The sequence below is a fragment of the Lobosporangium transversale genome (genome assembly GCF_002105155.1).
Source record: "Lobosporangium transversale strain NRRL 3116 chromosome Unknown BCR41scaffold_21, whole genome shotgun sequence".
Classification (NCBI taxonomy): domain Eukaryota; kingdom Fungi; phylum Mortierellomycota; class Mortierellomycetes; order Mortierellales; family Mortierellaceae; genus Lobosporangium; species Lobosporangium transversale.
In genome coordinates this window covers 66,270-87,760 of record NW_019028999.1, presented here as the reverse complement: position 1 = coordinate 87,760, position 21,491 = coordinate 66,270, and the positions used below count along the sequence as shown (strand labels likewise).

Here is a 21,491-nt window from a genome sequence, read left to right as displayed (position 1 = left end):
CCTGTGTTATCAACATGCCTGGTGTTTACTACACCTGCATGTTGCAATACACGATCACTTTTTGATGTCGACATCGAACAAACTGCTTGACCTATTGCGACTGCCAAAAAGCTTTTACATCGCCTATGTCCGCTTTTCTTCTTTATCCACAAGATGATAAATAATTCGCTTTACTTCCAGAACGCAGAGACGCAATCATTGTTATCTGGATAGGAATGAATATGTGCTTGTTCATAACCACCGGTCATCTCTCTTTTTTTATTTTTTATTTTTCTCTTACTCGAGCCTTCGTTTAGAGGAGGGTCCTTAAAGCTTTCATGGTTCTCCTTCTCACACACATACATACATAAAATGAAGGATACTAACAGCTGGTTTTCTGTCTTAACTTTGTTATAATTTTTCTATCCTCTTCTTTGATATCCTTCCGATTCCAACCATCATAGAATGGTAAGGCTATTTTGATCATTGCTACAGCATGCACTGGGTCCTTGAGACATGCTTCAGTCCGACTTTTGCACCTTAATGCTCGCTTTTTCTCAACTAAATAATGGGTTTTATAGGGAAGCAAAGCTACTGCCATAATTATTCATAATGGTTTCGGCATTTGCAAGGCCGGCTTCGCTGGAGATGATGGTCCTCGTACTGTTTTCCCTTCTGTAAGCAAAATTAATCCGATAATGTTGTGAAGCTCTGTGGATGAGCTACCATGTTAGTAGTTTGATACTGTTGGAGCAATTCACAACAATGACTGACCAAGCAGCGATTTACTTATTTTGTTTAATATCTTCATCATTGGCACAATAGATCCTCGGTGTTCCCCGTCACAAGGTTACCATGGCCGGCATGGGGACAGGAGGACACCTATGTCGGAAATGAGGGTCAAAAGAAATGTGGTTTGCTCACATTGAAGCACCCTATTGAGCATGGTATTATTGACTGGGATGATATGGAGAAGATTTGGCACCATACCTTCTACAATGAACTCCGTGTTGACCCTGAGAAACACCCTGTTCTCTTGACCCGAGGCTCCTCTCAATCTCAAGCCTAACCGTGAAAAGATGGCTCAGATTATGTTCGAAATCTTTAAGGTCCCTGGCTTCTATCCCTCCAATCAGGCTGCCTTGTCATTGTATGCTTCAGGTCATACCACTGGTGTTGTCCTCGACTCTGGTCATAATACCACTCATGTTGTCCCAATTTATGAAGGCTATACTCTTCCCTTTGCCACTCAACGTCTCAACCTTGCTGGCCGTGACTTGAGTGGTTACCTCATGAAGCTCCTCGTGGAGCGTGGTTACTCTTTCTCTACCTTTGCTGAGCGTGAGATTGTCCGTGACATCAAGGAGAAGCTCTGCTATGTTGCCTTGGACTATGAACAAGAGATACAGACCGCTGCTTCATCATCAGCTCTTGACAAGACATATGAGCTTCCTGATGGCCATCTCGTTACCCTCACAAGCGAATGTTTCCGTACTCCTGAAGCACTCTTTCAGCCATCACTTTTTGGACATGAAGGTGATGGTATCCACGTGGCCATCTCCAAGTCTATCATGGCTTCAGATATTGGTATCCGTCGTGAATTGTACGGAAACGTTGTTCTGTCTGGCGGTACCACCATGTACTCTAACCTTGGTGACCGTATCCAGAACGAGCTCGCTAAGCTTGCACCTAGCTCCGTGCAGCTCAAAGTCATTGCTCCTCCAGAACGCAAGTATTCTGCCTGGATCGGAGGCTCCAATCTAGCTTCACTCTCAACCTTCCAAGGGATGTGGATCTCTATAAACGAGTACAATGAGGATGGTCCTTCAATTGTTCACCATAAATGCTTCTAGCGCCCAACTAACGTGAAAAGGTCGAAAAATATAGAAACTCTCTTTGATAAAACGCTCACTCATATCAGAATAGCAAGAGGTAGTGATTTTATCACACAAAGTAGATGTAAGAGAAATAAAAATGTTTGGTGCAAATCGCTTTGCTCGAGAGTTTCTGCTTTCATTTTTTTTTTTTTTTTTTTTAAAAAAAAAAAAAAAAAAAAAAAAAAAGACTTTAAAATATACATGAATGAATGAGAACCTGATGTCGAGTTCTGGGAGTCAACAATGCTTATCAAGAGGCCTTGGCTCTTCCAAGTTTTGTAGGCTGAATTAGGTTTGTATTATTGCATTGTATGACTAAACATCACAAAAAAAAAAAAAAAAAAACAAAACAAAACAGAAAGTAAGTAAAAAAAAAAATGTTCACTAACTATCCACAGATCCAGTCAAAGATGACAGAGACGAAGAGGTTGAAGATGCAATAGAAGCACGACGGACACCTGCTGCAGGGCTCTTTGTCATGGGTCGGCCTCGCCTCCGTCTGAAAGCTGCTGAACCTTTGTTCTTGAGCGCTGTCAGTTCTGAAACCATCTTCCGATCATACTCAACCCCTGTACCAATGATTTCAGGGATACCAACTTTCTTGCCTTGGTGCTCCATCAGTCCACGAACGCGCATCTTACCACCAAGGATACCACAAACCTTGGGCTGTGGGATAGTCTGACCATGAAGACTTTGCAAGATTACTTCTTGTGTTACGTTCACAGGAGCCAGCCCCGGTCGAAGTGGAACAACCTTGCCAGAGCATGGTGGACAAGTGTACTTCAAACTTTCGTCCTGGCCCATCTCTTCAACTTTGTCCTCAGATAATTCACCATCACAATCCATATGAACCCAACGGTTGCACTCGTCACAGCAGACCATATTGTTCTCATCCTCTCCTACCGCATCCGAGTCGTCCTCCCCACCATCACCGCGATATGTCCGTAAGCAGACTGGACAATACCGCCCCTTTGTAAAGCTGTCGTGACAGTTAATGCTAACATCATGTAGTCAAGTGAAAGTAAAGAGCGAAAGTCAGAGGGCTGTGCATTTTTTTTTTTTTTTTTTTTTTTTTTTGATTGCAGTTTAACCTTACCAGTAGGTGCAAAGATATGTAGGATATTTGTTTGCTCCTGTAGGGTTTGCAATAGCGTGTTTGTATCTTGTACCTGGTATTTCAGCACCACGACATGAATGGCACATCGCACAGAAGGAGCAGAGCCACTCACCTGTATTTTTTTTTTTTTTTTTTTTTTTTTTTTCAATTGTCAATAAGTATTCACACCATATTATAGGTATTATAGAGATTTTTATCTTTAAAAAAAAAAAAAAAAAAAAAAAAAAAAAAAGTGTTGAATACACCATACCTCTGGGAACTTCTCTGATAGCAGGATCGCAGCAGCTCATATGCCAACCACGATCACAATCATCGCAAATTAACAATGAAGCCTCATCACCAGCTTCCATGCAAACGACGCAAAGCTTACAGTCATTACATTGCCATGGATAGGAGGCAATAGCAGACACGATTCTGGCCGTATCCAGCTGCAGACAAACCGGGTGGAAACTATTGGAGCATGTCTTACAAGTATTGAGATACGACATAGGGCATGGCAAGGGCTTATCTGCCGGCACTGCTGTATGGGGTGCTATTGCTTGGTTACATTCACCACAAATTCCCTAAAAAAATGTTGGGTAGCAGAATTAGTGGTCAATGGCTCATGGTAAGTAGCAGAAATAAGAACTCCTTTTTGAGGTAAAGGCTATATGCCCTAATAAAGTCTCTATACCTGTAATTTGCCATTGGCTTGTGGTGTGCCTGGCTGACTTGTCTGCGACCCGCGATGGTTCGGGCATCGCTCACCTTGTGCGCTGACAAGTCGCTGACAGTATCCATGGCCTGTCTTCAAGGGCGCACCACAATATATTCCCTGCGACTAGAATAGAAACATAGCGTTTGTCATTGTAAGTTTTGAAATGATTCAGGCCCGTGGGGGATTTAGACGGCTATAACGGCCTCAATACTATGGAGCATGGTTTGGTTCACCTACTGGAGGGGTTTCCAACTTCTTGTTGGGCTGGTCCTGTATCTGTTGTTGTTGTTGCTGTTGCTGTTGCTGTTGATTTTTGATCTGCTTTTGATGAAGCTGCATTTGCTGCTGCTGAAGCTGATGTTGTTGTTGCCATTGAAGAGCCCTCGCATCTCCCTGTCCAAGGACTGTGGCTTGCTCCATGGTTGGCCCCACTTCACCGCGAGATTGGGTCGTATAAAGTTGATGGAGATAATGAGCAAAAGGTGCCATGCTCTGTGGTAACACCACCCTATATGGCTGTTGGAACCGAGCTTGATGTCTACCGTCCAAAAGAGAGGCATAATAGATTAGTCTCGAAGCATAATAACGCATGGTTATAAGGAGGTAAGATACAATAAAATAAAATAAAATAAAATAAAGGATCAGTCTGGCCTATTCGACTCACATTGGAAAGGCGGCTTGATATTGCCCATCCATAAGCGACAGAGGGAACTTTGCAAGGTCTTCATTTTCTTCATCCTTTGGTTTAGTTGCCTCAGCGATCTCTAATGCCTTGCGAATATCCTCAGGAATAACTGCCCATACAGCTGGATCCTGAATGATAGGCGGTGGAGGTACTCCTTCTTTGATTTCAACTTTTACTACGGCATCGACCTGTGGTCCAATCGAATGTGGGATCGATAATACAGTCTGATTCAGCGTGTTTTCTGATTGAATAGCTGAGGGTGCCTCTTTCTTGGACTGTAGTACTGGAACAACTTCACATCGCGTTGGTTGTTTCGCAGCAGGGATCTGCTCAATATTGGTGTGTGGGTCCAGAAACTTTGGGTTCTCCTGTCGCAATGTTCTCAATTGGGTATTTAATGAGCGAACTGCCATGGCGCTTTCATACATCCAATTGAGGTCCGTCACCTGACGAACTGGTTCGTCTGTATGAAATAGTGTGTGTTTCCGCCGGCCCTGTGTTCCATCCTCATGGGTGCCACTGCCCTGTGAACCATCTGGATCGCCAGCCATGTCTTCATCAGACTCATCTCCAACATCATCCTCGACAGCGCGCGATTCATAATAGTCGTCAATTTTGCTCCTTCCTCGTTTGATAATACGATGTCCAAACATTTTGAAGATCGATCGTGCAGTTACAACAGCGATCAGTTTTGACTTGAAGTTGGCCATTAACATTCCGTTTTCAATCATCCATGTCCTCTCTTCTACCGTTGTATTGATACGCACGAGTGATGGGTTCCTCAAGAAGAAGAGATAGCTGTCTCTAAAGCCAAGAACACGGGCAGGGTCCATTGAGAGCATATAGATTCTACTCCCTCTGTTTGGCATCCTGAAACTTCGGCATTTATATTCACGACCTGACGAATGTTAATTAAATTTGGTAAAAGGAGGCATAAATAATAAAGCTCTGCACTGTTCTTGTACGACAGGAATGTGCGAGTGAGAGTGGATCAAAAAAAAAAAAAAAAAAAAAAAAAAAAAAAAGATTGATTTACCTCCTAGAAGTTCGCCATCTTTTGTGATTTTAGCCTCGCCGGCTTCTTCAATTTCTCCTTCATTTTCTTCCGGATCCTCTTCAGCCTGCTCCTCTGTGGCTCCACCATCAGCTTTATCTGTAGAAGCCTGATTATTCTCTACTACATCCCCGTCTCCCTGAGGACGAGACTTGGTTACCGATCTGCCATTCCTGATAGGTCGTTTTGATCGCGATGGTCGTCCTGGTCTTTTTGTTGGGACTGGTTCTTTCTCATCCTCGACTTCTTCCTCTCCCTCCTCTCCTTCTTCTCCTTCCCCCTCTCCTTGCTCATCTTCATCCCGTTCCTCTGCATTTTCTTCATCATCATCATTAGCGCTATCTTCAAGATTGCTTGCTTCCATACTGCTTGGACGTCTTTTCCTGGCTGGCTCTTCCTTCTTGATGGTTGTGACAGGTGGTGGACCTGATGCTCTCGCATTTGATCTCCGTGGTCGCGAGGATGGGGTAGGTGAAGGCTGTCGCGAAGGCTGTCGTCTATTGCGAGGGCCTCTTGTGCCTGAGGCTGGTTCTGGCGATTCAACCATAAGTTTCTGTCAGGCTGTTGATCACTCTCTTACTCTCTTTTGCTATTACTTGTTTGTTCCTCTCTCGCTCCTCTTTTTTTTTTTTTTTTTTTTTTTTTTTTTATGAGTTGCGACTAATGTTGTTGGTCTGGCTGAATGTGATGTGTTTTGTGATTGATTGTGCTTAATTGATGATTTATAAATGATTCTTGGTTTGATGTCCTGCTTTAGATTGTTGTCAGAGTAGAGAAGACCGCGGTCTTAGCAGGAAGTAATGCGAAAAGAGAGGCCGAAAAATTTAAAATTATCGCGTTTGTTGGTTTGGCCTTTTCTTTTTGTTCTGTAATCTCTTCTTCTTCTTCTTCTTTTCTTTGAGGATGACTAATACTTGTCATACATAAAACAATACGTTTATAAATTATAAAAAGACAAAAAAAAAAAAAAGAAAAAAGAAAAAAAGAAATAGAAAAAAAAAAAAAAAAGAGGAAGAAAGAAAAAGAATAGAAAAGAAAAAGAGAGAATAGGAGAGAGAAAGAAAAGAACAGTGTCAGGTCATATAAACACTTGAATAACGCGACTATTTTTCATTAAAAAAAAATAGTAATTTTGTCTCGGGACGCGGCAAAGGTTGCTTCAGTATGGGTGTGTAGTTAATGAATTGAAGGAGTGTCTAAAGCATTACCTGTAATGCTTACTGTGAATGATTGAATTAGTTTTCAGTCGCTGTATGGTCATTGCATTTCATCAAGTAAGCCTTTGCCATCAGTTACCTTTCTGCTGTCGCTTTTTTTTTTTTTTTTTTTTTTTTTCTTAGAGATCTTTCAGCATATTCAGCCACAGATCCAAAATTCACTGTCACAAAAAGAAAATTTATGATCCCAGCCAGCAGCCAGCACCTGAACATTCCTGTGATGCGATGAACAATCAAATTAGACTTTGTATCTTTTTATTTGTCACAGCCATCTACCAATCTTTGAGCTAATCTTCTGGATACCAACATCAACTTCAAGGATGGCAGGCTGGAGGATCTGTCTCCGATAGTGTCAACCTGACCGCTCGGAAACTTTTACGACCTCATCAGAAACTGTATCCATTCTATCTTTTTCTGACTCCTTTTTAAACCTTTCTTTTATAGCCACCAACCCTTCTAGAACTGATCGAGAGTAAGGATCCAAATGTGATTGCCGCTCTTTTTTTTTTTTTTTTTTTTTTTTTTTTTTTTTGGTTTTTGGCTCAGTTGCTTTTCTCAATTTATTCAAAACGATATCAGGGTTAGGTTTGGGATTGCAATTGCTGAAGCAGCTCCACACATTGATCAACGCCCCATCCTTGAGCTGACGGAGTGGCTGAACGCAATAATCATTCATTAGCACATTCTACGGAAGACGCCGGAGGATAAAATTGCTGTAGATTTTTGACATGCCATTTTTCATTTATCGATGGCTCTGCTAAAATGAAGCTGGTCTACATGAATCCGTCTTACGTTCACTATTCTACAGCCCACTTCTTTATCAATATAATCGACGTTTTTTTTTTTATCAAATGAATACCCACCAACTTTTTCTGAATTAGAACTGCAATAAAAGAATAGATGCTTGGAATATCTTTCAAACCATATTCCCTAGTCGTCCCAGAGTTGCTGCAACTTTTTCAACAGAATTAGAGGACATCCTAAAAGCTTTAAGCTATTTTTTCCTTCCATGTCTTCAGAGGTTTCTCTTCCCCAATGTTTGGGAGAAATGCAATTATTTCCGCATGGATTTTAACAAATCAATTCACCAGATTAATTGCGTAGAGATCCGAAACGTGTAAACCGCACCTGCTAAAATAATATTCATTAACCATGTTTATGAAGAAATGGTATGGTGATTTTCATTGACATTATTCAAGAAATATATAAAAATAAATTATTATCCTAGTCCGAGTCTAACGAAACTGTTACAAAGATAGAATGCATGCATATTTTTTTTTGTTTTTGTTTTGAAACTAGCTGGTACGATTACGGTTGTTCTGGGAGAATTTGAAAGAGGCAACATGTAACATGTTCATGTAAACAATCATATATACACACAACATTAGTTCGCAGACCCCTTTTCTGAGAGCAATAAAGTTCTGGTGCTCTAGACCGATTTGACCATACCCAGGCACAATCCAGCGCGACAAAGTTTCTGTAGTGATGACGATTATGCTCTTAAAAAGCATTTGGGAAATGATTGCTCATGGTTATGGCTTTTTTTCTTTTGAGAAATAGGGGAGCAAGGTCAAGGTCAGTGTGACCCTCGAGTACCTTAGTACCTTTGAATGGTATGATACTGTCGAAAAGCCATTCCATCTCGAACACTCGTTCAGAATCACCAACAAAAAATGATTATGACCAAAAGTACAGCCAACTCGTTGCCGATCTTTTTATTTTATTTTATTTTATTTTACCGTTGTTGAAAATAAGAAAAGAAAAAAAAAGATCCGGGTATTCTCCTGAGTTTTTATTATGCTCTTACTTTTTTTTTTTTTTTTTTTTCTTTTTCTTTTTTTTTACAGGGGAATCAGGCCGTATGCCGTATATTGGCAATTGACAAGAGAATGAGATTGTCAAGGTTGTTCACTTTTCTAAAGGAGTCTGGCTATGCGATCGGTACTAGGTCACCAACACCAAACTGCTGGAAATCTCTCAGGTCATCACGAAAGAGCGCGAGGAATAAAACGACACTTTGAAGTAAAACACAGGTACACATTAAAAATAAACGAGGGAGAGGCGTAAAGGAACATAAAATAAATAAATAAATAAATAAAATTACGCTCCCTCAACTTCTGTCTTTTTTTTTCTTCCTTTCTTCCAAACATTCATTGCAGTTCATTGCATTCATTATTCTTCATCAGCAAAACCACATCATTTCAACACAGCAATCGTTGGAACCACTTTTTTTTTTTTTTTTTTTGTTATTTCAAGTGTTGCACAACAGTCTGTCAATCAAGTTTGTGTCACGAACTTATCCCGCCCATCCACAACACAACCGTCAATTCCTCCAAATGGCAGCATTATACTCGTCCAGTCCAGAGGATCTTCCAGCACAGACGTTCCTCGAGAGAAAAAAACCGCTCCTGTTGCCTCGCCAGTCAACAAACGATATCCTTTCTTTCACCCACATCATTGCGGATCGCCTTGCACCCGGTCAAAACATCTGGGATTTCTTTACTCCTCCAGACCCCTCAATTCTGACACCAACAACAAAAGCACAGACCTCATCTTCATGTTCAGATGAAGATATCAGTTCTAAAAAAAGAGGAACACCCACAACAGGATCCCCCTCCTTGTCTCCTACAAAAAGTCATATTGAAACTCTCGCGTTGGACCTTACTCAAGCTGATAAAGAGTTAAACAGTAGCACCAATAGTACCAGTACCGATGTCCAACCCTCTTCGCCAACAATCACATCATCCTCCCTATCCACAGAAACACTCTCCCCACCCGGGCCCACAAACCACACAGTAGAAGATGACACCCCCAAGACTCAGAAGCGCCGATCCTTTGCTCAGTCATTTCGAGATAGTATGGCTAGTCTCACACAGTTGCTCACCCAAACCTCAACCAATTCTTCTCGCTCCACTAATTCCACTACATCTCTTGAATCCACATCCGCCTCCTCAACGGAAACGACTTCATCAAATGCATCGAGTACCAAACCATTCAGTGTAGGAACAGAAGAAGAAGGATCCGAAGCGCGACTAGCATCACCTCAATACAATATCCTAGTGCTAGGATCTGATTCTGCACCTTTGGCGAGTACGCTCTACAAGATGTCGGGTCTCTTACCCGGTGCCACCAAGGTTCATCACTATCAAGAGATTTCAGGTTTTTTTGTTGCTTACTTTAATTCCTATGACTCGTCCTCAGAAGGGCAAGAAGAAGATGAAGAAGAAGAACAAAACAAAAGGTCATCAGAATCTATGGCAGCATCCGAAATCTTGGGAAGGAATGATATCATCAGCACTTATAGCTACCTCATCAACAAAAACAACAACAGCAACAAAGAGCGTTCTGAAGAAGTCTTGCTCAGTGATTCGTCTTCAACAGATGGGGAAACCGATAGTTGCTGTCACTCCGACACGGTCTCGATCATTTCAACAGACGCCACATCCACCAATACCCGATTTTCCAAAGAAGGATGTGACGAATTCTGTAGCATTGTTCAACCAGAACCGGAAGCTGAATTGACTTCAGGACAAGTCCAAGAAGGAGTAGCAGAGCTACTTGGATCCGATGATTACAATAATACCCAAGGACAACAGAAAGAGCAAAATACCCAGCAAGACAACCATTACGACCAAGAACTGAAAAAACCCTCCCCCAATACCAACCTTTCAATCCACGCATTTTCACTTGACACGACTTGGCCCGTCCCAAGGACATTGGCTCAACGGTTCTGGTTCCCGTTCGCGCATGGAATTGTATATATTGTGGATGCGACTCGCAAAAATGACCCTCGAGGGATCGATCACTTGATAAGAGCACGTCAGTTCTTGGCCTCCTTGATCGCAGATCCCCACTTTAGTCGCAAGGATATCCCAGTGGTGATTTTTGCAAACAAGGCAGGCACGGATCCAGAGACATGCTACCGTCTAGATGAGATTGCAGAGATCTTGGGATGCGGGAATTGGGACATTCGACCCACCGATCTTCATGACAGTAAAAACAATAACGCTGTAGACAAAAAGAATGGTGAAAAAAGACGAAGCTCATGGTCCGAAAAGATCAAGTTGTCGACATCATCATCATCCACATCCACAGCGGCTTCGACAGCAAAGACGCGACCTTGGTGCGTCAAGAGTACAAGGGCTGATGGAAATGGGGATGGGATCCGAGAATCTATTGAGTGGCTCAAGAGTCGCATGGGCGAAACATGGGCATAGTTTTTCACAAACAAAAAAAAAAAAAAAAAAAAAAAGAATATAGCGAAACAATTGATTGCTGTCAGTCTGATCTGGTAGTGAATGAATCTATTGCTGATACTATGTAAAATGCAGAAACAAACTAATAAATAGAAAAAACAAATGTGTGTATGATAGAGACAAAGTGGAGATGAATAAATTACTCAAATGCTATATAAAAATGCTTTCTTGACACAATGATGAAGGATATATATATGGGTTGTTGGTTTTTTTTTTTTTTTTAAAGTCCTGCTAATGACCGGAGATGACTGGCATTGTTCGGCCCTGTCTCCGCAACCATGCTCGAGAAGACCGAGTCAGGTCTACTGAGCAAATTACGTGGGGTATCATATTCAGCAACTTGTCCTTGGTGCATCACCAGAATTCTAATTAAATAAAATAAAATAAAATAAAATAAAGTAAAAGAATAATGTTAATATTGATCATTTTCACACTATGACGGAGAAGTGTAAAAAAAATAAGCTTGGGAATAATTTTGGTTACCTGTCATAGTCAATGATTGTGTTAATACGATGGGCAACAGTGATAACAGTCGAATGAGCAAAGTCAGTTCGAATGGCTCTCTGAATAAGTGCGTCTGTCGCCATGTCCACGCTTGCGGTTGCTATTAAAGGCGCGCGCGCAATATGAAGAAAATAAAACGAATAAATAAATCGTAACGGCTACCAGCTTACTGTTCAATAAAAAAAAAAAAAAATCTTCCCAGCCTTATGCTTTATATATCTATATTTTACCTTCATCAAGAACAACAATCTTGGACTTTGCAAGCAGAGCTCTCGAAAGACAGACCAATTGTCTTTGTCCCACACTCAAGTTCTCACCTTGTGCTGACACCTGTGCATCCAATCCACCTTCTTGTGCCTGGACATATGGTTTGAGGTCACTTGTCTCGAGTGCTTGCCATAACTCCTGCTCTGTATGCTGAGACAAAGGGTCTAGATTGTATCGGAAAGTACCCTGGAACAAAACCGGATCCTGTGGGATAATCGCAATTTTGGGTCTCAAATCCGCCGTTCCCAATGTAGAGGTGTCAATACCATCCATCAAAATTTGTCCCCCGTCAAGCTCACTTAATAGGAACAATGCATGGATCAAAGATGATTTTCCTGCTCCAGTGCGACCCACAACCCCAACTTTGTGCCCTGGTTGGACCTCAAACGAGATATCCCGAAGGACTCGAGGAAGCTCTGGTCGGTAACGCATCGACACATTTTTAAAGTCAATCTTTCCCTGACTCGGCCAATCCTTAGGAGGCTTGTTCGCGGGCTGTTCTGGGGGTCGTTCCTGAGCCAGGTTTTTGATATAATAAATCAATCGCTCCGCCGAGTTCATATTGTTCTCGACTGTCGATAGTCGTTGGACACACCAGTTCAAGTCGCCAGCGATACGTGCCAAGTAACTGAGGACGAGGCCAGCAGAGGCTGGGTTAATGCTGAACCTTGTGGCAGTAATCAAGACCACAGTCGAGAAAGACAATAAAGCACCCAGAATGTTTACACGAAGTGAGAGCCAACGGCCTCCGATTTGGTAAAGATAGTATGGTCGGTTATTGAGATCAATTCGATACTCGTTCTTGAGGATAGCGTTTTGGACCACACCATATGCTTTGAGAGTGCTGAGACCCGTAAGGCATTCTGAGAAGTAAGCGTATAGGTACGACCGCATGTTCGAATCCAGGCGCTTGACCTCCCGTGATGTAATCCGGTAGTAGATTGAAAGAGCATAGTAAAGAGCAAAGATAGGAACAACTGCAAGTGCAAGCCAAGGGAATACGACGATAATAAGCACGAATGTTCCGATAAGTGTAACCGCCGTAATAGTAAATTCATAGATTGTGCTCCAAAGGACATTGTCAAGCGTATCAACATCTCTGCTGAATCTAAAGGATACAAAAAAAAAAAAAAAAAAAAAAAAGAAGAAGAGGGGTATATCAGACAACAGCTTTTTCAACATTCAAAGCATGATTGGCTCCAGTCTGCAGCAGTAGTATGTTTACCTGTTCAAGATGCGTCCAAGAGGAGTTGTATCGAAGAAGGCAAGAGGGGAATAAAGGACGCGCTTGAAAGCGGCATCATGCATCGCATGGGCTGTCCTTACAATTGTGAAAGACAGCATGATTGAAGCCATAAAGACTAATACGAGCTGTGCGACAGCGAACCCCGCAAATGTCCTGATGTATTGGTTGGTTGTCAGATGAAACTCGTCGCTACTCCACCAGCTCATCCATTGGTTACCTCTATCATACAGATAGTGCATAAAAAGGGTTAATTTCAGCATTTGTCTAGAGACGCTTTCAAGTTTCCCATCGTATGCACTTACAAAACGTTTGCAGCCTGTTGCAGAAGGAAAAGTCCGATTGTGATAACCCAATAATACCAAGCAGAGGCCTTGAGGTAGCCTGCATATACATTGCCCTTGACCGCTCCGGACTCGCGCTCCTCCTCCGACATGAGCTTTTGAGGGGCTTCAGCCTTGGCTTCCAATGATTTTCGATGTTCACCGTCTATCTCTTTCTTATAAACCTCCTTTTCTAACTCTCCTTCACCAGAGGCCAGATCCAGTTTCTTTACGTGCTTCCTTGCCTCTTCCTCTTCCTCAGCTACAACGGCTGCATCAGGTTTAATGTTGTCAAAGTCAATGTCCTCCAGCTCACTTTCCTCAGCTTGGACTCCTCCGTATTGACCCATGAGCGCACAGAACTCTCCATCTCTTGCCATCAGGTCCTTAAATGTCCCCTCCTCTGCGATGGTCCCGTCCTTCATGTAGATCACATAATCTGTATCTGGTAACACATGTAGCTGGTGAGTCGCGATGATCCTTGTCCGATCTCCTAATTCTTTCATCACACAGTCCTGCCAGAGACGCTTCCCTACATGTGCATCTACAGCAGAGAGGGGATCATCCATTATCACAGTGCCAGCTTCAAAATAGACACTTCGAGCCAACGAGAGTCGAGCCTTTTGGCCACCAGAAAGATTGACACCACGCTCTCCGATTTCAGTCTGGTCGCCGAACGGAAAGAGCTTGAGATCTGCTTCGAGGCAACAAACATTGATCACACGTTTATACCGTTCCTCATCAAAGGGCGTATCAAACAATATGTTGTCTTGGATAGTGGCGTTTTGGATCCATGGTGTCTGAGACGCATAGCTGATGTTGGTCCCACGAGTAACCTGACCCTCCGCTTGAGTCATATTCCCAACCATGGCCTGAAGCAACGAAGACTTTCCGCTTCCAACAGGTCCTACAATTGCAACAAGAGCACCACGAGGGATCTTGAGATTGATCTTTGACAGATGTGCTGATGGAGAAGGTGACTTCTTTTCATCCGATGACGATTGACTGTCACTGTCGACAGCCGTAATGTTTTCATGTTTGATATTTATAGTTGCTGCAGATGGAATTAAGGTATCAGAACTGGAATTCGGTAGTTCTTCCCAGATGAAGCTGGCATCCTTCATGCTGATGGCATATTCGTGCTTGGGATCAGGGGGTGGAAGAGGGTTTTCATCTTCAGAGAGTAGGAATGCTTCAATACGCTTCAAAGCTACATATGCATCAACAGTTACAGTGTAACAAGAAGGTAATACCATGAGAGGTGTCCTTAGAATGGTGAAGTAGGCCAAAGCGGGGAAGATGATGTCCGGCCTAAGTTCGTTTCCAATGGCACCATAGAGAATAATCGATAAAGCCGAGGCAAACACGGGTAATGACTAGGATTTTTTTAGTAATTAGCAAAAGATTCTGTTAGGGAAATAGATGTTTTTGATAGGCTTGTTTTGGCCTCATCTGTATTACGTTATTGATGAGAACACGTACTGCAGATGTGGCAGCGACAGCTCCACGGATGTAAAGCAACTTTGCAATGTTATACAGCTCACTGTTTCTTATGCTAGATAGTTTTTTGAGAAATCTATAAAGAAATGGTCAGGAATCATAATCAACAATGAGGATTTATTCTTTTTCAAATTAAAAAGATCACTGTGATTTTGTCAACTTACTCAGATTCCCAGCTGAAAAACTTGATCACTTTGATGCCCTGAAGGATCTCCTGAGTCAGACGAATTCTCAAATCTGTGAACTCCGAACCCTTTTTTCGAATAGGGCTTAGACGAGCCATGGCCCAAGCTTGGATTGGGTTTGCAAAGATTAAGATAGCCGCGCCTAGTAATGCTGCAGGTCCCATCATATGAACCAATATACCGACTGTCGCTATTGTGAATGAAGGTATACTGATAACAAGTAATACGGAGAGCATAGCCATGTCAATACGACTAGCGTCAGTCGACATCAAGTTGACGATGGCCCCATCCGGGTAAATGAGATGGGCCCGTGACGAGAGGCTGGTAGCCTTTCGGAAAACGAGATCGATCAGTGTTGCACGGATGTAGATGCCCATAGTCACAGATCCCAAGTTCCAGCGTTGATAAAGCATGTTTTGAGTTAATGTCAAAAACATCAAACCGAGGGCAAGTCCATATCCGTGATATGCTGGTGGCGGATTGGGCGTTGCAGAATCGTTGACAAAGCCGATAATCTATTCCAGTCGGAAAAAAAAAAAAAAAAAAAAAAAAAAAGCCCAGACGCATGGGTTGTCAAATGAATAATAAGTAGGATGTACTACATTTTTGTCATTTTTAATAAATGCCACGAAAAAAAAAAAAAAAAAAAAAAAACTTTACCTGCTGGAGCATGAGTGGAATACCAATCTGGCATAAATCTGTGAGAAGATTTGTTAAATACAATAAACAAATATCAGAACGCAAAGTTCGTTTATACTTCGCATCGCACATTTAGATCATTCATTCGAACCACATTTTTTTTTTTTTTTTTTTTTTTTTTTCATTATTATTACCTCCCAGCTCCAAACCGATGAAGCTAGTGTAATATCGCTTCCAGAATGTCTTGAGCAATGCACGGAAAAGCGATGGGCTCTTGCCTTTTAATTCAGCGCGCTTCTTCTCGGCCTCCCACTTCTCGCTCAGTCCCAACGTCAATGTACCGGCCTTATCTTGATCTAACATCTCATAGATGTCGTCTTCATCCAGCCTCTTCTTATAGCCCTTTGAGAAGAATGAATTGAGCCACCATAACGTTAATCTTGAGAGGAACCACGCATGATTCTCAGGGGAGGTTGGACCCTTCTTGAAAAGTGTATGGATGTGTTCATTTTCCTCGTAGGTTTCATGTTTTGCATTATTTTTATTGGTCATGTCAGTGGCGTTGACATCAGGACCAGCTGCTGACGCTGAGGTGGCAAGAGGATCAGCATTGACATTAGCATTGGTATTGGCTGAGAGATCTGGTTTAGAAAAGGGCGACTGTTTCTCTGCACTCATTGTACGAGTGAAGGAGGGAAAAAGGATATCTGATATGTGTGCAAGGTGGGCTGATTTGAAACGTGCCAACAAGAATGGATGAAAATCTACTCGAATGGAGAAATGGGGAAATTAAGCAGGCGAAGGAAAAAATAAAGGAGATCAGATCCTCCCCAAATCAAGGCACAATAAACCTCTTTGTAAAAAAAAGGCAAAAAAAAATAATAAAAATAATAAAAATAAAAGAAAGAGGTATCAGAGTAAGAGATGAAGAGAAGAGAGAAGGAGAGAAAAGAAACAGAGAAGAGAAGAGTAGAGCAACTAGGTAATTTTTTATGCTTTCGTAAAATGAGAATGCTTCTTTAGAAGGTTGTCATTATTCTGTCTTCATTGTTTGCCGCTATTAAATTCGCCCATGTGTATGTTTGCCTCTTTTGGGCACTTTTTTTTTTTGTTTTCCTGTAGACTGCGAGTGCTCAGGTCCCATCTTTCTTTTTTTTTTATTTCCCACATCCGAAATAAGATTTTCGCTAAAGCAAAACCCAAAGAACGATAAACAACAAATCAACTCTATAACACTCGTGGCTCCATGGTTATTCTTTTGTCTTTTCTTTTTTTTTTTTTTTTTTTTTTTTTTTTGCTTGCCGTTAGAAAACATGACAAGAAAGCTATATATGTAGCCAGAATTATCAACGTAATGTTATTCAATACATGTGCTATCATTATTATTAGAAAATAAATCAAAGCAACATGACATGATATGACACTTACTGTGAGTAATAAATATATAGAGATATACTTATATAAAATGGAATTTGCTGCGCCGTGGAGTCATGAAAGGTTGATGTATTAAAAATCAAAGGAAGTGATTTCAGTTTATCCTTTGCTTCCACAGGGTCTGGACAAAAGAGATTAACATTGATTGGCCGGCAAATCCTCGCTTTTTTAATCCTTTTTTTCCGTTCTCCCTTTTGTGTAATCAATGTAAACAACCCATCCTTCTTGACAACAGCAAAGAAGAGCGAAAAATTGCCAGATCCATCCCTTAGGGGTCTTGTATGAATGTATGAAGGCGTCCTTGGTATGAGTACTGAATGTTTACATATTTCTATCGATCCAATCAAAAGGTCCAGTACATTTGAATCTGGCTTTATGGACAAGCCCATATTAAACTAAGTGCTGTATATATTAGTATTCTAAACCATTCACACGATACCTTAACGGACACGCAGACTATTCTAGATACTATTGTCCACTTTATTCTCAGTCTGCACAATCACGCACTAGACCCTTCATTGTCCTTCGAAATTTCGTTTCCTCTCCGAACCTTGGTCCCAAGCTGGCGTTTGTCTGATTTATTTGAGGTTTTGGACCCTGAGCATACTATACTCTCTTGCTAAATAGTAAATACCGCAGTCTTCGAATACCCAGATTTAAATCCACGCTCGTAATCAGTATCTAAGCTTTACATCTTCGCCAGAGCATGAAGTCCTGACTTGACTAATTTCTTTCTCTTCATTTCATCGATCCTTACTTTCTACAAACTCCGAAGTCCCTGTTGTTCGCCGTAGAAATCTCGACGATCAAATACTCAATATTATATACATTTGTATGTATATGTATGTATATTTGTCTTCTCTTGCTCTTTGTATTGATTTTGTCGATGTAATGAAGTAGCCGCCTTTCTTCGTTGGTAGTGAGTCGTCGGAGTTTAAGTCGCTTGCGCATTTTCTCTCAGAAAGATGAGGACAGCTTCGTATCGTTTGAGATTCCTAATAAAAGAACAGTACCCAAGTAAGCTCATCGAAGGATCTATATATTTATTTTGTTCAATAATTTTGCCCGGATAGCGGCGTAGGAGAATCGTGGTTCTGAGAGGGCCATAAAACCGGTGATTACCAACTATGACAAATAGATCAATAGATAAGATAGGGGATATAGAGGTGGAAAAATATATAATTGAGACCTTTCAAGGTACAATAAAAATAGCACACAAAGTCTGCTTAGGAAGTGAAGCATCTCAACAGTAATTGCTTCTATACGAGAAAGAAACACAATAAGAATACTGAAGAAACGGAGCGAGGAAAATGGGCCTTACTTGCACAGTTCCAGCAGTCTATGATTTTGCATACAAAGAGAACAAGAAACAATGAGACAAAAAAATGCGGCGCGCAGGTATCAGTGGTCACATACAAAATGAGAAACGGTTCAGGAAATTTTGGTCCTCGCATAGGGCCATTGATACTGACAGCTCTCATTTTGTGTGTGTATCATCTAAGATCGTCCAAGGAACTTCATCGGAGCGACAGTGAGAAAGCCACGAGCCACCCATCTCACTTTGAATTAACTTATATACATTAGGGTCTCCAAGTGTACAACCGACTAGACTGTAGAGGACCGCATCCACATCCCGGAATATATCTCAGCCACTCGGTCCAGGGCAGAAGTCATGGATCTTTACTAGAATATTTACATGCTTAAGAAGACTAGACAACAACTAAAACACATTATTCCTCTATGACTTTACTAATAAAGATATGAAAATTGAAATGCTCACCCACTATTCTTGCTTCTATATTGTAAGCTTCAATTCATTCCTTCACATCCCTATCCATATCTCTCAAATACATAGCCAAACAACGTCTGGCGACCGTTGTTGTTGCCAAAGCGAACGCCCAAGAAGTGTGTCGAGTTGCCCAAGTCACATTTCCCAGTAAATAAAGTAAAATTCGATGGATGGGTTACGAGTTAATGCCTCCATTGCCTATCAGAGCAACATTTGATATGAATCCCCAACATGGAACAAATCATATTGTTGAAAAAATGAGTGTGTTCAAAATTTGTATTCGTTATCCCTCCAAGTTAGGCAAGCAAACAAACATAAGTGCAGTCGAAACATGAATGCTTCAGTAGAATGATCTGTTGCCGCAAGAGAGCTTGGTAGGATGACATCTCACCCTATCAATCTACGGAAGGAAAAAAAACCGATACTAACCCAATATCTTCTGATAAATTTCAATATAGGGCCGATTACCACCTACTAAGGAAGGCTGAAGTAATTGGATTGAAGTGAAGCCTCTCTTTCTTCCAGGCCAAGGATCCAAATCATGACATTTCCCTAGCAAGCGACCCGTGCCTAAGCATAGGGATGGACATCTATACTTGTAATGAGACAGTCCTTTTTTCTCGCAGCTATGTCTAACATGGCGTATGGGACGGATCTATCTGTGAAAAGATTGTTCGGTCGGCTCAGAGTCTCAATATTATTCTGCAATACTGCAATAGAATCTAATAAGCACGATTTCTTTGTTCTGGACATGGAATTTGATCTGAATACTCAATATATATTTCACTAAAAGCTCTTACTTGTTCAGCTATTAATCTTACTGCCTAGCCATGCACTGTCCATTGAGTTTGGCTAAGGGTATTTTCAAGCTCACTGACGCATACTTTTCTAATAAATGACACATGAGAGAGCCTATCTTTGCGCAATGACTAACATGGTTCTGTATCCTACTAAGAAAGGCACAGCTCCTAGACTCGCCACTAGTCTAAATGGTATGTATGTAATACACGAATGTTCGCTGACAGGCTAAAACCAGACTTTGGCTGAAAACTTTCTAAGCCGGACATGCCTCAGAGAGAATGGCCCTTTTTTTTTATGATGTGATGATAATGGTGATGAGGGCATTCTTTGTAATGGACGAAGGCAGTAATCGGAGGAATAGAGATAGTCGTGATGAATATGGGGCGGACATGGTACTCCAGTTCTTTTTCGACTTAGAAAGTAAAAGTATTGAGTATAGAGGCCGTATGAAGAGAAGAGTTTGATCCAGTCCAGCTTGGCATGTTGCATAGAATCACGTACTATAATAGCTCGCGATTTTATTTGTGCTAGATCCAGTCCATGGTGCAAGTAGAACACGAGTTTAACGATATCGCTCGGCACGAGCAAGAAAAGCAGCACGAAGCTGCGCATTGATGTTTTGATATACACTGGAGTTGTTGATGTGTTCGTCTTGCGGTCGCTGTTGGCTGCTTGGCTGCGCTAAATGGTGATACTGGTCCTCCAGCATGTATCCCTGTTGCACATATTGTGTCGGTAACTGCTGAAAGTCATTGTTCTGTTGACTGATCTCCTGTACGTCTACCATCTCATCATCCTCTTCTATAGCTTGTCTACTTACTGGGACAAATCTATGAGTTTGATTCCATGTTGTATTTGAAGCAAATGATGTCCTCGACGTTGGCAGACGATGCTGAGACTCATACTGATTCTGTTGATCCTGTTGATAAACTTGCTGTTGCTCTTGTGTTGGATCTAAAGGCGGTCCGGAGTCCTCTGATAGGTCTGAAGGTATCCCAAAACGGGCAGCGTGCATCTGATGAAGAAGACTATTCATATCAGAGTATGCAGCTGGCTCGATTATATTCGTCTGAGACAAGGATTCTGGAGGTTTGGCTGCAGAGGCTCTAGTTGAGATTTTGATAGGCCCAAAAACTTTAATCATCCTTGAGACGTCTGACTGCTGTTGATATTTGCCACTAATCTGTTGATTTGGCGTATCAACGTTGTCCAAGGGAGGAGATCTAGAGCCATGAACAATGTATAAAAGTGAGTGTTTCGTGACACTCGCCCCAATGATTATCTGTTGGAAGCAGTAGGACCTACTCAGAGTCAAGCTTAATGCCCCGCATCTTTTTCAAGACACGGCCTTCAATGTTGTCGGCTCCTGGCTCTATAGGCTCAATATATTCCTCCTGTCCATCTGGCTGAATCTGCTGTTGGCGATTATATCCCCCATGCCTAGCATATGTTGGTATTTCGGTGTCATTGACATGATCTGCTGGGTAATGTAGACCTCTGTAACCAGAGTCTGAACTATTGTGTCGACGTTTCATCCGCAAAAGAGACTGTTGTTGTGCAGAGTGACAGGAAGGAAGGCTTAGGGCAGCTGTTGCAACGGTAGATAAAGGGTAAGGGGTGATAGTGAAGAAGTATGGTATTCTGGGCAGGCTGAACAATGGGCTAGCTGGGGGCGATATTGGAGGGTCAGAATCGGGGGCCGTCATTGCGCGCCTGTATCCCGAAAATGAGAGCGCTGTTTACTGTTTTACTTTTAACTGCAGTGAAGAGACGAGACAAGAAAGTGAATGAAGGAGATTAGTGAGACAAGCTTTTATGAATGGACTGACTGTGAGTTGCAAAATTGTGGGGAATGAATGAGGACAACAACTGAACAAATGATGCAAATAAAAAGAATGTATTCAAAAGCCACGCAAGCGACCAG

General features: G+C 41.7%; 6 protein-coding genes across 6 annotated transcripts; 3 read left to right on the top strand and 3 right to left on the bottom strand.

The window, feature by feature from the left end:
* The first annotated feature begins 569 nt into the window (after window positions 1-569).
* On the top strand, window positions 570-1,964 carry BCR41DRAFT_354594 (actin family). Its single transcript, XM_022024336.1, has 2 exons — window positions 570-708; window positions 805-1,964. Exon 2 carries the CDS (start codon window positions 1,059-1,061, stop codon window positions 1,830-1,832), a length of 774 nt encoding a protein of 257 aa, XP_021880749.1. The 5' UTR covers window positions 570-708; window positions 805-1,058; the 3' UTR covers window positions 1,833-1,964.
* BCR41DRAFT_396768 (hypothetical protein) lies at window positions 592-1,048 on the top strand (the record flags this gene model as incomplete). The annotated part of the gene is made up of 2 exons (XM_022028839.1): window positions 592-656; window positions 805-1,048. 2 exons carry the CDS (start codon window positions 592-594, stop codon window positions 1,046-1,048), a joined length of 309 nt encoding a protein of 102 aa, XP_021880750.1.
* Window positions 1,965-2,235: 271 nt separating the features above from the next.
* BCR41DRAFT_422524 (chromatin remodelling complex Rsc7/Swp82 subunit-domain-containing protein) lies at window positions 2,236-6,016 on the bottom strand. The gene is made up of 7 exons (XM_022030165.1): window positions 5,392-6,016; window positions 4,335-5,253; window positions 3,908-4,208; window positions 3,647-3,793; window positions 3,224-3,536; window positions 2,953-3,085; window positions 2,236-2,853 (listed from the first exon to the last, which is right to left on the bottom strand). Exons 1-7 carry the CDS (start codon window positions 5,954-5,956, stop codon window positions 2,241-2,243), a joined length of 2,991 nt encoding a protein of 996 aa, XP_021880748.1. The 5' UTR covers window positions 5,957-6,016; the 3' UTR covers window positions 2,236-2,240.
* A 2,946-nt stretch (window positions 6,017-8,962) lies between these two features.
* BCR41DRAFT_396765 (hypothetical protein) lies at window positions 8,963-10,843 on the top strand (the record flags this gene model as incomplete). Its single annotated transcript, XM_022028838.1, has 1 exon — window positions 8,963-10,843. One exon carries the CDS (start codon window positions 8,963-8,965, stop codon window positions 10,841-10,843), a length of 1,881 nt encoding a protein of 626 aa, XP_021880747.1.
* A 259-nt stretch (window positions 10,844-11,102) lies between these two features.
* Window positions 11,103-16,478, bottom strand: BCR41DRAFT_337115 (P-loop containing nucleoside triphosphate hydrolase protein; the record flags this gene model as incomplete). Its single annotated transcript, XM_022022056.1, has 9 exons — window positions 15,738-16,478; window positions 15,565-15,602; window positions 14,884-15,419; window positions 14,702-14,795; window positions 13,202-14,595; window positions 12,879-13,118; window positions 11,617-12,761; window positions 11,366-11,486; window positions 11,103-11,247 (listed from the first exon to the last, which is right to left on the bottom strand). The coding sequence occupies exons 1-9, from the start codon at window positions 16,219-16,221 to the stop codon at window positions 11,103-11,105; spliced, it is 4,197 nt and encodes a 1,398-aa protein (XP_021880746.1). The 5' UTR covers window positions 16,222-16,478.
* A 3,651-nt stretch (window positions 16,479-20,129) lies between these two features.
* Window positions 20,130-21,273, bottom strand: BCR41DRAFT_396763 (hypothetical protein; the record flags this gene model as incomplete). Its single annotated transcript, XM_022028837.1, has 2 exons — window positions 20,130-20,790; window positions 20,873-21,273. 2 exons carry the CDS (start codon window positions 21,271-21,273, stop codon window positions 20,130-20,132), a joined length of 1,062 nt encoding a protein of 353 aa, XP_021880745.1.
* Window positions 21,274-21,491: the final 218 nt, after the last annotated feature.